This window comes from Anolis sagrei, chromosome 2 (genome assembly GCF_037176765.1).
Source record: "Anolis sagrei isolate rAnoSag1 chromosome 2, rAnoSag1.mat, whole genome shotgun sequence".
NCBI classification, from domain to species: domain Eukaryota; kingdom Metazoa; phylum Chordata; class Lepidosauria; order Squamata; family Dactyloidae; genus Anolis; species Anolis sagrei.
The window spans coordinates 25,561,884-25,576,374 of NC_090022.1; the positions used below are offsets into that span (position 1 = coordinate 25,561,884).

A 14,491-nucleotide genomic window follows, 5' to 3' on the forward strand; every position below is an offset into this window, starting at 1 on the left:
ATGGCCATATAGCCTGAAAAATCTACAGCAACCCAGTTCCATGTGTTGTCGAATCATTGGGTTGCTGTGAGTTTTCCAGGCTGTATGGCCATGTTCCAGAAGCATTCTCTCCTGACGTTTCTCCCACATCTATACCACTTCATCACACTAGAGAAAAAATCTACTTAAAATCCAGTTTCTGCCTCCTGAGGAATTCTGGGGTTTGTAGTTTAGTGAGGCTGTTAAAGGCTCCTCCCTAAACTACAAACCCCAGAATTCTACAGGAGGCAGAAACTGGATTTTAAGTGGATTTTTTCTCTAGTGAGATGAAGGTAAGGCAGACATCCCCAGAGGTTGAGGGGTCTGATGCTCACCTCCATTTCTGTGAAAACTTCATTTGTCCCATGGTCCCAGTTAAAGTAAGGATGACACCCAAAGTTAAGCAAAGCACACCATTCACAGATGAGTCAAGACTCCACATCTCATATTGTATACTTTTACTGAAGAACATCTGTTTGCCGGATGAGGAGAGCCTGGCGGGCGTGGGGGCTTCCCCCTGCCTCACTCGCTCTCCCTTCCCCGTGGGCAGCCTCCATTACTCCCCACATCTGGTGGGACAATAAAGTGCTCAAAATGGAAAAGTGTGGGGAGGAACTGGCACGGACACATGCATGCACAATGCATACACACATAATACACACGCACATGCGCTACTGAGGCAGCCCATGGGCTGGTCGTAAGGTAGCTGCTAGCTCCTCTTCTCTCCTGGCCTTCACCAGCCTTCTGCCCCATTCCTGCCCTCTCCTGTGGCTCTTGTTCCCTACGTTCCTTGGCATGCTGAAGAGGGTGGGCAGATCGAGGGAGAGATGAAGGCGTTTGTGGCAAATATGGCCCTTCCTCTTGACCCACAGTCCAAGACAGAAGCCTCAAGCTCAGGACAACACTACATTACAAACAACTCCAAGGTGACATTGGCCCTTGGGATGTTTCCGCCTCCCCTGCATCATCTCAGGAAGGATGCTTTCCTAACAATTTTGTCAGAAAAGAACTGGCACAGCGCTCTTGTATTCTGTGGCGAATTGCCACTTCTAAAAGAAGGGCCCTGGCCAGGTTTTGCCTTTTTTCTGGCTCTAGAAGTACCCTGTATGCCTGGATAAGAACTCTACACTTACCCAATGTTTTGTGCAGCTGAGGACGTAGGTCTTGCTCTGCCATAGAAAGCTGACTGCATTAAGACTTTGCTTGGGCATTACAGTCCAATGTTACATGCAAGTGACCTCGCTGCAGTAGAACACTCTCCCTGGAGTGTCTATAGGAGCACTGGGGGTTGTAAACATGGAGTCCACTTGTGATATGTGATGTGACTATGTGGGTAATGAGAGGGAGAGAGAGACATGGTGTATTTCTAGGTGTGGTTGCCTACAATGGCAACCAGAATCAGATTGCGAAGGGGAATAGAGCTTGTTGTGATTTGTTCAATGACGGAAGAACATCATACACTGATTCATGTAATTAAATGGAACTGTCAGGGGTCACTACTTAGGAATTCACTCAATCCAACTTCAGATCCAACTGTCCATAACAGCATAACTGTGCTACAGGCTGCTTCTATTAATGAGCAAATGGAACCCTTTAAACACTATGCTTATGGGATTCTGGGCTACAATGCCTGCTTGTTCCAGACAACCTGGCTACAACCAAAAGTAAGAGATTTGTGGTCAATAACAAGGAAAGAGTTACTTGTGAATGACATTGCAACTGCCAGTAACTCAACACAATTACATTGCCACAGCCACGAGTGTGAAGAATTGGCAAGGCTGTATCAAATTCTGCGTAGCTACCAGCCTCTGTCTCTAGATAAGCGCACAGGAGCCAAAACCCACAAGAGGCAAGAGTTCATTTTGGCTGAAATTCCCACTCTCTCTCAGCCACACAGCCAAGGCACCATTTTGCCTGGTGAAGGGTCCTGTTTCCAACTCTCCTACCCTTCCCAGATAGTAACACTTGAAAAGGAGTCAGGCGCGCGTGCGCTGGAAAGGTTGGGGGGAGGGGAGGTATCCCTGCACCCCTCTACTTCTAGAATAAGTCTCCACAGAGTTGGCACCTGGATTCCAGGTTCCAGGGGTAGGCAGGTGAACAGACACAAAGGGGGATTTTTTTGTTTTGTTTACAAAGACCAGAGATTATGATTTCTTTGATTTTTTAAAAAAAGACCACAAAGTCCCCAGCCAACTGTACAAGTCCCAACCCAGCAGCTGCATCAGCCGTTGCCCACCCGACCTGGGCTGCACAGGGGCCATCGCCCTCCCCTCGGCGGTGCTTGGGAAGTCCGTCACTTGTACAGCAGATGGACACGGCTACCGTCACAGTTGTTGCGCCCCAGCTTGTCGGCCTGTTCGGCCACGAGGCAGCGCACTAGAGGCAGGCTGGGCTGATAGAGGTTGGGGCCAGAGGCGGCTGACCCAGAGGCTGAGTTGTTGAAGTGGTTGTCGGCTGCACAGTTGGAGGAGCGCCGCCGGGAGCGTAGCTGCTGCCGCTCTTTCAACTGTTGCTGGAGCTCAGAGACACGCTCTTCCTTCTGTCAGGAACAAAGACAAAAGGAGTGGATGGGTGAAACAGACACAGCAGAGGCTGAAATTCTCCTAATGGGGTAGATATAAGGGTAAATCTCCGAGCATACTCTCCAGGACATAGAGAATAGGCAACTCTCCATTGCTATAAAACTATGGTCACAAACACAAGGAAGCAACTGATGGTCAATCCTGAAGTTAGCTGTCAACCTCCAGATTATTAATTAGCTGTGACCAGCTGTGACCAGCAGTGCTGTGGAATTTGAAGAGGAACGAATGGAGGGTGAAAGGGAGAAATGTGCCAAGAGGAAGGCGCATCAAGCAAACCCTGACCAGGACTGCCTTCCATCTGGAAACCAATGCCCTCACTGTGGAAGAACATGCGGGTTAAGAATAGGGCTCCACAATCACCTAGTCACCACCAAGACTACCTTCCATCTGGAAACCAACGACTTCACTGTGGAAGAATATATGGGTAAAGAATAGGGCTCCATAGTCACTTACTGACCCACCACCAAATGGGTCACTTGGAAGGCGATCATACTTGGACAAGGAGGGATTGCCTAAGTAAGTAAGTAAGTAAGTAAGTAAGTAAGTATTAATCAGCTACTTAGCTGACTGATTAATTTAGCCCCACCCTCCTGGTTTACTAGGCAGCAACTTCTGTGAGTGATGGGAGTCTGTTGTACTGTCAATTAAGGTGCAAGAGTGTGGCATTTCTACCCTCCTCCTGCACATAACCTCTGGTGTTACAGTCAAAAGCAAGGTCGTTTTCACATTTCCTCCTCACACTAGAAACTCCTTGTGGAAACACCAGTCTTCTGTGCCCTAAGCAAAAGGAGAACTGATTCTGGGTGCTTGCAGCAGTAGCTGCTTGATAACTCAGGATCAGAAGATTTTTTTAAACTCTATGTATTCTCTATGGATCATGAATATGAATCATGAATATGAATATATTATGAATGCATATATCTAGGTAACTCTGGAACTGCCTCATAACCCTGGGATTCACAACCACAGTTATGAATATGTAACACTAGATTATGGATTCATAACCATAATTGTGAATTCCAGCCAAAGTATGGCTGAGATCCTATATCAAGCTAGCATAGCATGCATCTCTGAATGCAGAGGTATGTGTTTTTTATGCTATGCAATCTTAGTGTTGAATGTTGATTATTATTTAACAGGATGTGCAAACTAAGGCAAAAATCCTATTGTTAATTGCCTTAAGGCCTACCTTAAAGGAATTACTGAAATTATTTATTATTATTTATTATTTACAGTACTTATATCCTGCTCTTCTCACCCCCGAAGGGGGACTCTGCATGATTTACAAACTATGGCAATAAGTCAATTCCAGAATCCGACAATAACAATATTATAAAACGGAATATATATATATATATATATATATATATATATATATGTCAATTAAAATAGTCTTTCAAATGATTAAAACATATCAAACATATAAAAAGTCTAGCATAATATATGGAAAGTCTTGGAACATCAAGGAAGACAGCTATGAGGTGTACTATAACACCACACTGACCACAGAATGATAGTTAAGTCTAAGCTTTTATACGGAGGTACAAAAAAACATACAAAGTTCAGTTCCAGAAAAAATGATAACAATATACGACAGGGAGGGCATGGTGTTATATATAGCCAAATTCCCCTGCTCCCCAACATAATCTTGAATATGGTAGGGAGATACCAGTCCAAACTCACCTCTGCAATGATCTTCTCAAGTTCCCTGTTCTCCTTCTCCAGCATCCGTGACTTCTCTTCCTCATTGTTGTTGGTGGAGGAGCCTGTCTTCATGGTGTCCTGCTGCTCAGACTGCCATTCTCCTCTGGTGATGAGACGCCGCATCTGAAAGAACAGATAATAATGATGATGATGATGATGATGATGATGATAATAATAAAGAGAAACAACTGGAAAAGCTGACACGATATGAGGATTTAAAGATCGAACTGCAAAGACTCTGGCACAAACCAGTAAAGGTGGTCCCAGTGGTGATCGGCACACTGGGTGCAGTGCCTAAAGACCCTGGCCTGCACTTAAACACAACCGGCACTGACAAAATTACCATCTGCCAGCTACAGAAGGCCACTTTACTGGAATCTGCATGCATCATTCGCCGATACATCACACAGTCCTAGACAATTGGGAAGGGTCCGACGTGTGATCCAATACAACAGCCAGCAGAGTGATTTTGTCTGCGGTGGACTCATCTTGCTGTGTTTCAAATAATAATGATGATGATGACAATAAAACTTAATTTATACCCCGCCATCATCTCCTCAAGGGGACTTGGGGAGGCTAACATGAGGCCAAGCCCAACAATAACAACAAAGCAAAAAGAGTACATACAACAAATAATACATCAAATAAAATGTAAACAAAACAAAACAATACAAGATAAACACAGGGTATAAAATAAAGTGACAAAAAATTGAGCACAGTGGGCTGGGCCAATTCCAAGGGATAAAATTATTAAAAAACCCTTGGTGAGATGGATGAGGAGGGTAGCGTATCTAGTGGGAGATTCAGACGGGACAAGCAATGGAGTTTAATTTCACTAAAGGATTATATAAAGTGCATCGAAGGGCATTTGTACTGAGTTGGTGATAGTATGGGGATTCTTGAAAGGCACACCGAAACAGCCAGGGTTTTAGGCTTTTCTTAAAGGCTACCAGGGCAGGTGCTTGCCTAATCTCTCTGGGTAGTGAGTTCCAGAGTCAAGGGGCCACCACCAAAAAGGCCCCTTCCCTCATCCTCACAAGTTGCACTTGCGACGGAGGTGGGAGCGAGAGGAGGACCTCCCCAGAAGGGATTGCGCAAGTTTGTAGAAGGAAATGCGGTCACAAATCATGGTGACTGGGGCAGATCCCCACTCATCATTGGAGTTTGGCCATATTTCACATAGCTCTCTGTAAGGGACACACTAGAAGGCCTGAGGACCTCCTCCCCAATAGAGTCTTTCCCCAATAGAGTCAAGAGGTGGGGTTTTAGGTTTGATGTGACTGGGGACACTTTCACACTACTGAATTGCAGTGCTATGATTCAACTTAAAATTGCCAGTGAACCAATAGTTCTTTTCCCTCTTCCCTTCTCAGTTTTGGTGGGATGCTCAAGCAAGGTGAAATGTTTCCCTCCTGAAGCCCCCCGGGCTCTGCTTCCCACTGTAAAGAAAAACATTGCTTAAGACACCTGGAAAAGAAAATGCTGACACTGGGCCCTAAGCCCCACTCTCTTTTTGCAGAGAGAACCTACCTTGGGCACAAAGAGCACAACCAGGGTGATGTAAGAAGAGAAGACAATGGCCAGCGAGGCAAACGCAAATGCTGCATCCTGTTGACTGCTGAGGATCATGGTGACTGGGGCAGTGATAAGACACAGTACCTGCAAGAGGGACAGAGCCACACAGAGACCAGGAATCATACCCTGTAGACCCAACAGTGCAGTAACCTCCCTCACACCAGTATCTTCTGGCTGGGCGAGAACACTCATAATCCACATGGGAACTGACCTCCAGCCATCCAGATAAGGAGAAGCTGTTATAAGCTTTCACAACACATTTTTAAATAAGGCAATGGATAGAATAACTGCACAATTGGCTTGCAGCATGAAGAGTCAAGCATTGGAACCTAACCTTTTCCCCATGATGCCTATGGGATTTTGGGACCTGTGGTCCAACTAAGTAACATTCTCTAGATCTACATGCCCTGCTTCTTCTCTGTGGTTGCTAGCTCCTCCCATGGCGCATGAGATACTCAACTCAAGTGCTTGGTCTGAAACTATTAGGGAAAAGTCACTCACAGCCACATTGTAGATTGCCATGCCCACGGCTCGGTGGTCGTTGATCTTCTCGGTGGAGACACCCTTTGTCTCATAGGCAAGGAAGATGCCTAGAAGCAGCAGAAGCCCCTTGAAGCCATAGAAGATTCCTGTGGCCAGGGAAAGATGGAGGTAAAAATGGGGGTAAAGGGGTAGACTATGGAGGAAAAATAGATGGGGTCCAAGAAGGACAGTGAATGAAGTCACAGTACAGTTTGGACATGGTTTTATTTATTTATTGCTATCTCACCCATCTAAAAACAATCTGAGGACTGTGTTCTGAAAACATACACACACAAACAATACAGTATGACCCACATATTAATCTGACTAGTATCCATCCACAGTTTAATTTATCCATGGCCCACAAAATAAGTTGGCCATGGATAAATGAAATAATAAGTTGTCCTCCAGTGTGACTCTATCATATTCTTGAATCAGAAGTCCTTCATTCCAATAGGGTTCACTATTACCTTCAGTTTTCCACATGGTCCAACAAATGTATCTTTGGGGGCTTTTAGGCAGAGGCTGGATGGCAATCTGTCGGGGTGCTTTGAATGTGATTTTCCTGTTCTTGGCAGGGGGTTGGATTGGATGGCCCATAAGGTCTCGTCCAACTCTATGATTCTATGATCCCCTGTAGATATGGGGGTCGTACTATATCCAATATTAAAACCCTCCAAAATTTTAAGCAAAGTTGAATGAACAGCTTGTGTAAGGATACGTTAAGAATATTCCAGCAACAACAAGAATATTCCTGTGGGCAGCAATATCAGGAAATTCCAACTGGATGGCCCAACATGAGGGTCTTCCCCCAGGGGCAAACCAAGAATGGCAACTTGGAAGTCCCTGAACAGACTCAGAAACCAAGTGGGCAGATCAAAAGACAACCTGGCAAAATGGCATTACCTAGAAGAATCCTATGCGACTGTGGAGCAGAACAAACAACTCCTTAGCTGTATGCTTGCCCACAACGCCCTGCCTCATGTACAGAGGAAGAACTGTTTAAAGCTACAGACAATGCAATCACTGTTGCCCATTTTTGGGTCTAAAATTATTTAGCCCCTTGTGTTCCCTCTATTTTACCAGTTTTATACTAATTTATTTATGCAATGCTTTTGTCACGAAATAAATAAATAAATAAGAAAATTTTGCCACACATGTTTGAAGGAACACAAGGCCATATCCTTGTTTAGACAGGTACACCTAAGAAAGGCAACTGGCCTTCTGTGTCTATGAGGATCAAATCACAGTTACAACACAGACCTTCAGCTCTGTGACTGGGCAGAAGTCATGAAATTAAGAAGAGGAAAGTTGTGTAGAACACTAGGCTAAAAGAAGGAGAGTGCTGTACCCAGGTCTGGCATTACAATTAAATAAGGCAAAACAGCTGCCCCAGACAGCTGATTCTGTGAGCTAAGAGGGGGAAACCTGGGAAATTGCTAGTTTTAAAAATACATACATTACTACACCCCCCCCCCCCCCCCGGTGGTGCAGCGGGTTAAACCATTGAGATGCTGAACTTGCTAACTGAAAGGTTAGGGGGGTTGGACTGGATGGCCCACGAGGTCTCTTCCAACGATGTGATTCTATAATTAGGTTGGTGGTTTGAATCTGGAGTGCTTCCACTGTTAGCCCCAGCTTCTGCCAATCTAACAGTTTGAAAAATGCAAATTTGAATAGATCAATAGGTACCACTCTGATGGGAAGGTAACGGCACTCCATGCAATCATGCTGGCCAAATGACCTTGGAGCTGTCTATGGACAATGTCGGCTCTTTGGCTTAGAAATGAAGATGACCCCCCCCCCCCCCGAGTCAGGCTTGACTACACTTAATGATGTCAGGGGAAACCTTTACTTTTTTACTGCATTTTTATTGCCAGATTTTGGGAGAGATGCTTGTGGGATTTTCTCATGTGCCCAAATAACCTAGCTGGCTTTCAATACTATGCATATTGACTTTGAAGGGAGCCATTTGCTCCACTTCATACAGCAAAATGACTTAGGTGGACCTTTACTGTCAGAGGACAGAAAAACAGGACTTTAAAGTTGTATTTTAAGGGCCAAAGTACATCTGACACCAACTGTGTTCCAGGTACAATTCCAGGTACAATAAAGGACATCTAGATACTGGGAAGACCTGGACAACAGCAGACCACAGCTGAGAAAAATCAGACTGCAACTTCCAAAGTGTCTCAGCCTAAATGGTTATGGGGTGTGCGCGCATGTGTGTGTGTGAGAGAGAGGGGTGGGGAGGCAACTGTAGTCCAGAAAAATCCCATGTTCATGCTCCAAATTAGACTCTGCTGATTCTCACCCAGCCAAGTGTTCATCTTTTCAGAACTGCAATGCTCCAGTTTGGGTAGGATCTGCACATCAATATCACTTTTGGGGTCCTCTTTGGTGAATTCCTGGAGATGACACAGAAAGCACATGAATGATAACCGGACAGGCCCTGCCAAGACACATTTAAAGAGCAGCACAGACAACAAACACAACACAAGGCCATAATTCATCATCAAAGCACTAACTGTTCCTTAAGGTTGCAATATAAGGGCAAAGTACACCTGATGGCAACGGACACGCGCCTGTCCCAGCCCCTTTAAATCAATGGGTGGAGGTGTGATTTGAAGTGCTAAACAAAGGCATGTGGACACATATTATCAACACCAAGCCCTTCCCGTTTAGTCCATTTCTCTCTCCCTTGCCTGCATATCTCCCTCTAACTCCTATTCCTTAACCAGTATCAAGAGGCCAGTGGAGAAACAACAGAGATTGTACTCAAACAAGAAGAGATTTTAGAATTACCACATACTCTATTTGCACCTTAAACTGCTTGCACGCATAGATATTTATCAGCTCATGCCTTAACTGCAGCCAGATCAGATTGTCAACAGAACGATTGAATATGACTATGGAGATTCCAAAGAATACTTTTATCATTGGTTCACTTTCTAAATTAAAAAAGGGGTTCAAACCTGGGTGACATTCTTGCCATTCTGGACTGAACAGCCTATTCCATATATCAGTTTCTATTCTTTTCATTTGTACACCATATACACTAGTGGTGTCACCTTGGGACAACCTGGAAATTCCACTGTGAATTCCATACCAATTAAGCCCTGGATATAGAGCAGTGGTTCTCAACCTGTGGGTCCCCAGGTGTTTTGGCCTACAATTTCAAGAAACCCCAGCCAGTTTACCAGCTGTGAGGATTTCTGGGAGTTGAAGGCCAAAACATCTGGTGACCCACAGGTTGAGAACCACTGATATAGAGAAGCTTCTTGTTGAGAAAGTAACTCAACTAGTAACTCAATCTGCAGGGTCTGTACAGCCTTCCCATATTAGTGCCCCACAAGTGTGTTACCTCAGTGGTGCGTTTCAGTGGGCTGACAATTTGCCAAATGGCCAAGATGACAAAGTCAAGTCCAACAAGCAAGCCAACGGTGGCATAGAGCTTCCAGGGTTCCAGAGTCTAGAAGAAAAGGGGGAAGAGCTGATAATACATACACATGACAGGCAAAGGAACATTGCAGAACATTAGGAAAACAATGGAAACACTAGAGGCCTAGCATTCAAAAAGCTATATTAAACCAAGATCAACCAACCCAAGGTCTTTTTTTTTGTAGTGTCAGGAGCGACTTGAGAAACTGCAAGTTGCTTCTGGTGTGAGAGAATTGGCCGGGGACATTGCCCAGGGGATGCCCGGATGTTTTGCTAGTTTATCATCCTTGTGGGAGGCTTTTCTCGTGTCTCTGCATGAGGAGCTGGAGCTGACAGGGGGAGCTCATCCGCACTCTCCCCGGATTCGAACCTGCGACCGGTCGGTTTTCAGTCCTGCTGGTACAGGAGTTTAGCCCACTGTGCCATCGGGGGCTAACTACACTAGAATCCTATTCAGTATAAAATACAGGGATACCTGAGTTAATAAAACCTCTGACAAAGAAGTTCCTTTTTACAAAGCTTTTATGGGATCCCAGCCCAGTCCTCTTTAATGATTTTGGGTGTTTTTTCAGTTTCAGATAATGATGATGACGACAACAACAATTCTTACCCACCTCTCTCTATTGATCAAGGTGGTGAAGAATAGCATAGAACAGTTGCATAGACTAGTTGCCTATGTAAGCTGCCTTGAGTCCTATCCGGAGTGTAGAAAGGGGGGGGGGGGGGTTAGAAATGTCGCAAATAAATAAATAATAGGTGGACATGCACTTGGCTTCAAGCAGTCCTCTCTGGCATAAATGGGCAAATTGGCTCTGTGTGTCAGTAGATATCACAAATACAGTCCATTCACCCCCTGTCCAGCTTAGATGGGTCCTTTGTTAACTAAGGTATATATGTAGTAGTATTGCTAATTATTGCTGTATTGCAAACAGTGCTTCTAACTATTGCTCTGATGCCCTTCAGAGTGCAAACTGCCTGATTCCTGACTCAAGATACTTACCATCCAAAATTCAGCAAAGGGAAAACAACTAAGAGAGAATACCATATTTCTTTGATATGAAGACACATACTAATTTCAGTACTGTCAACAGAAAAAAGGGTCTCTCTCTCTCTCTCTCCACCGTATATACTCAAGTATAAGATGAGTTTTTCAGCCCTTTTTTTAGGCTGAAAAAGCCCCCCCCCCTCAGCTTATACTTGAGTCAAATTTATTATTTTACTCTATTATTGTTGTTGTTGTTGTTGTTACATTTACATTATTTTTCTTTATTGTTATTATTGTTTATTACATTTATTATTTTATTCTATTTATTATTATTTTATTTATTTTTCTACCCAGCCCACTTTGTTTAACTCCTTACCCTTAATTTTTATTTTATTTCACATATGGTGTTTTCATCCTACTGTGTTATTTTTCTTTTATTGTTGTATTTTATTGTTTCTACTGCTTGTACTTTATTTTTGTTATTATTTTTTGTATGTATTTCATTTGCTTACTGTATTTGTTGGGCTTGGCCTCATGTTAGCCGCCCTAAGTCCCTGGGGGGAGATGGTGGCGGGGTATAAATAAAGTTTAATAATAATAATACTCTATTATTATTACATTTATTATTTACTCTATTATTATTACATTTATTACTGTATTCTATTTTATTACATTTATTATTTTACTCTCATTATTATTATTATTATTATTATTATTATTATTACATTTATTATTTTACTCTATTATTACTGTGATTATTACATTTCCATTATTTTACACTATTATTATTATTATTATTATTATTATTATTATTATTATTACTGTTTTACTCTCTGTATTATTGTTGGAAATATAAATAAGCACATTTACATTGAAGAAGGTTAGAATAATGGTTTAATCAGAGTTGGCCACTCTTATGGTAAATTACAATTTTATGTAAATATTCAAAAACATTTAACCAAGTGAAGCCTCAATTAATGTAATTTTATTGGTATCTATTTTTATTTAGAAATTTACCAGTAGCTGCTGCATTTCCCATCCTCGGCTTATACTCAAGTCAATACGTTTTCCCAGGGTTTTTTTGTGGCAAAATTAGTTGCCCTGGCTTATACTCAAGTATTTATGGTATACATAAAATCCCCAAATCCTCATTTTTAAAGATGTTTATACTGGGAGAAATTGCATCTTAGAATCAAAGAAATAAGATATGTGAATAAGACTAATGTGCAATGGGAAGAACTGGTCTGTATTGACAGACAATTAGCTGCCCCTGCCACACTGTACAAACAAAAATAAATAAATAACAAATAAAGTGATAAACCAAAAATAAATCAAGGAAAAAATAGCTTTAGCTTTATCAACAGGAGCACAACAAGCACGAAGAAATCCGTATCAGTTCACATTACCCAGATACTGTTTTATCTACAGTGCATGAGTCATCATTTACCTGCGGTTTATATTCTAGCTAAAAGATAGCATAACTTCATTAAAGTGCGCCACAGTTATGACATCAGGATTGCAAAGGGAAATTGTGGCTTCCTTCACCCTCGCTGAACCTGCAAACAGCTGGACCTAAGGGCAGAGCAATCTACTCTTCTGGCCCAGGGGCACACTCATCACACACAAAAGATAAATGATGTTGCCGAGGAGGAAACTTTAATCTCCACTTGGATTACCAGAATAGAACAAGGGGATAGCGTGATTTTTTTCAGATTAATTTTCTCTGGAACAGAAGATGAAAATCTTGCGAAAACCCCAAAGCCCATAACTGAACACATTCGACTACCACTAATTCCTTGACAGAAGACTGCTGTTTTTAATCTTTCTGTCACACAAAGCTGACACACAATCATTACAAGTGGTGATGGAAGAAATACAATCTCCAAGCCTTTCTTTATATGACCAGCTTCACACAAGGGACTCACCTTGCGACGTTCTTTCTTCTCTTCTTTCTTGGTGAAAACAGTGTGCACCCACCAGATTTTGGTGAACATGCTGCCATAACCCAAGCTGAAACCCAAGCCCAGGAGCCAAAGCCGAGCCTGAGGGGAAGGGGACAAAAAGCACAATAAGAATTCTTTCTCCACTGCTGTATCTTTCCTTGCATGTCTAAGGGCCCTTCCACACAGCCATATAACCCAGGATATCAAGGAGGATCATCCACAATATCTGCTTTGAATTGGATTATCTGAGTCCACACTGCCATATAATCCAGCTCAATATGGATTTTATACAGCTGTATGGAAGGGGCCTAAGACATGCCATACTGTTCCACTGAGTTTAAGGAGTCAACCTGTATTAAAGTATAGTGTACCTTGACCTATTTTGCAAGCCATAATAATAGTGGAAGAAGCCCTAAAGAGATGATGTAAATGCCCTATAGAGAAGTAGCTAATGGAGAACAGGTACTAAAGTGAATATGGTGATTTTTTTTTCATGTCAGGAGCAACTTGAGAAACTGCAATTCGCTTCTGGTGTAAGAGAATTGGCTGTCTGCAAGGACGTTGCCCAGGAGATGCCCAGATGTCTTAATATCCTGTGGGAGCATTCTCTCATGTCCCGACATGAGAAGCTGGAGCTGACAGATGGGAGCCCACCCCGCTCCCAGGATTCAAACTGCCAACATGTCGGTCAGCAGTCCTGCTCACTGGGGGACTCCAATATGGTGACAGGAGGACCAGAATAGATTTGTATCCATGTGAAGACATCTACCCTTGTGCTTTATTTATTTATTTATTTATTTATTTATTTATAGTATTTATATTTTTCCCTTCTTACCCCACAGAGGACTCAGGGCAGATTACAGTGTACACATATATGGCAAACAGAGTGGTCCATGTCGTTATTTGACCATATGACTATATTCAGTTTAAGGGAGACATGAATGGAGGAAATTTGGCTCTTCCACTATTTTTGCTTGTGCTTTGCAGCCAATACTAAGGGATTATGGGAGATGTAGTGCAAAGAAGCTGGAGGGCAAAATGTTTCCTACATTAACAGAGAAAAAAATTCAAAACATCCCTCTGTTATGCAAGTTATAGACACTAATAAAATTAATAGACATTGGCCTGTAGTAGGTCCACCCCTGGACAAATGACAGCAACAAAGAGAGAGAAGATCAGATTTTCCCCCCTAACTCTAGTCTTATTTACTTAGAAAAATGTGATTAAAAATGCGAAGCATTCAAAAATAGCCCCGCCCCTATAAATCCATTTATCCAGATATAAAATTGCAATGTTGGAAGTGATGTGACAGGAAGCACGCAGTGTAGTTAAATACCGCAGGCTGTGGGTCAAATAGAGAAAGTGGCACATGTCAGCTCTGTGATGTCCCTTAATCTGGTTATCTCTCAGTTACTGGCTGGAGCCATGATGAGGTTGACAGAAAAGCACACAACAATTCTGCAATGTATTCTAATATTCGAATGCCTCCTATGGCAGGTTGAAATGGAGGAAAAATAATAACCAACTCATATCATGATCTTTACATTATCAGACAGCATGTGGCTGTTAGTGAGTCACTAACAACTCTCACGATGGCTTTACGTCTGCCATCTATTTGTCATCACTGGGAAAATACAACAGTAGAATTCAATGTCACATACGTTAGGTAACGTTAAGTAAGGCATTAAGTAAGCATTTTCATTGTGTTCAATAATAATAAA

The 14,491-nt window shown here is 42.6% G+C and overlaps 1 protein-coding gene across 1 annotated transcript in view; it reads right to left on the reverse strand.

Moving 5' to 3' along the window:
- Window positions 1-461: 461 nt before the first annotated feature.
- Window positions 462-14,491, reverse strand: part of GABBR1 (gamma-aminobutyric acid type B receptor subunit 1) — a 301,061-nt gene continuing 287,031 nt past the window's right edge. Inside the window, exons 18-24 of the mRNA XM_060759261.2 lie at window positions 12,753-12,869; window positions 9,766-9,873; window positions 8,716-8,809; window positions 6,381-6,508; window positions 5,835-5,963; window positions 4,284-4,427; window positions 462-2,557 (exon numbers count right to left, since the gene is read on the reverse strand). Of these exons, the coding sequence (XP_060615244.2) occupies window positions 2,312-2,557; window positions 4,284-4,427; window positions 5,835-5,963; window positions 6,381-6,508; window positions 8,716-8,809; window positions 9,766-9,873; window positions 12,753-12,869 (966 nt within the window). The 3' untranslated portion in view covers window positions 462-2,311. The remainder of the gene's footprint in view (window positions 2,558-4,283; window positions 4,428-5,834; window positions 5,964-6,380; window positions 6,509-8,715; window positions 8,810-9,765; window positions 9,874-12,752; window positions 12,870-14,491) is intronic.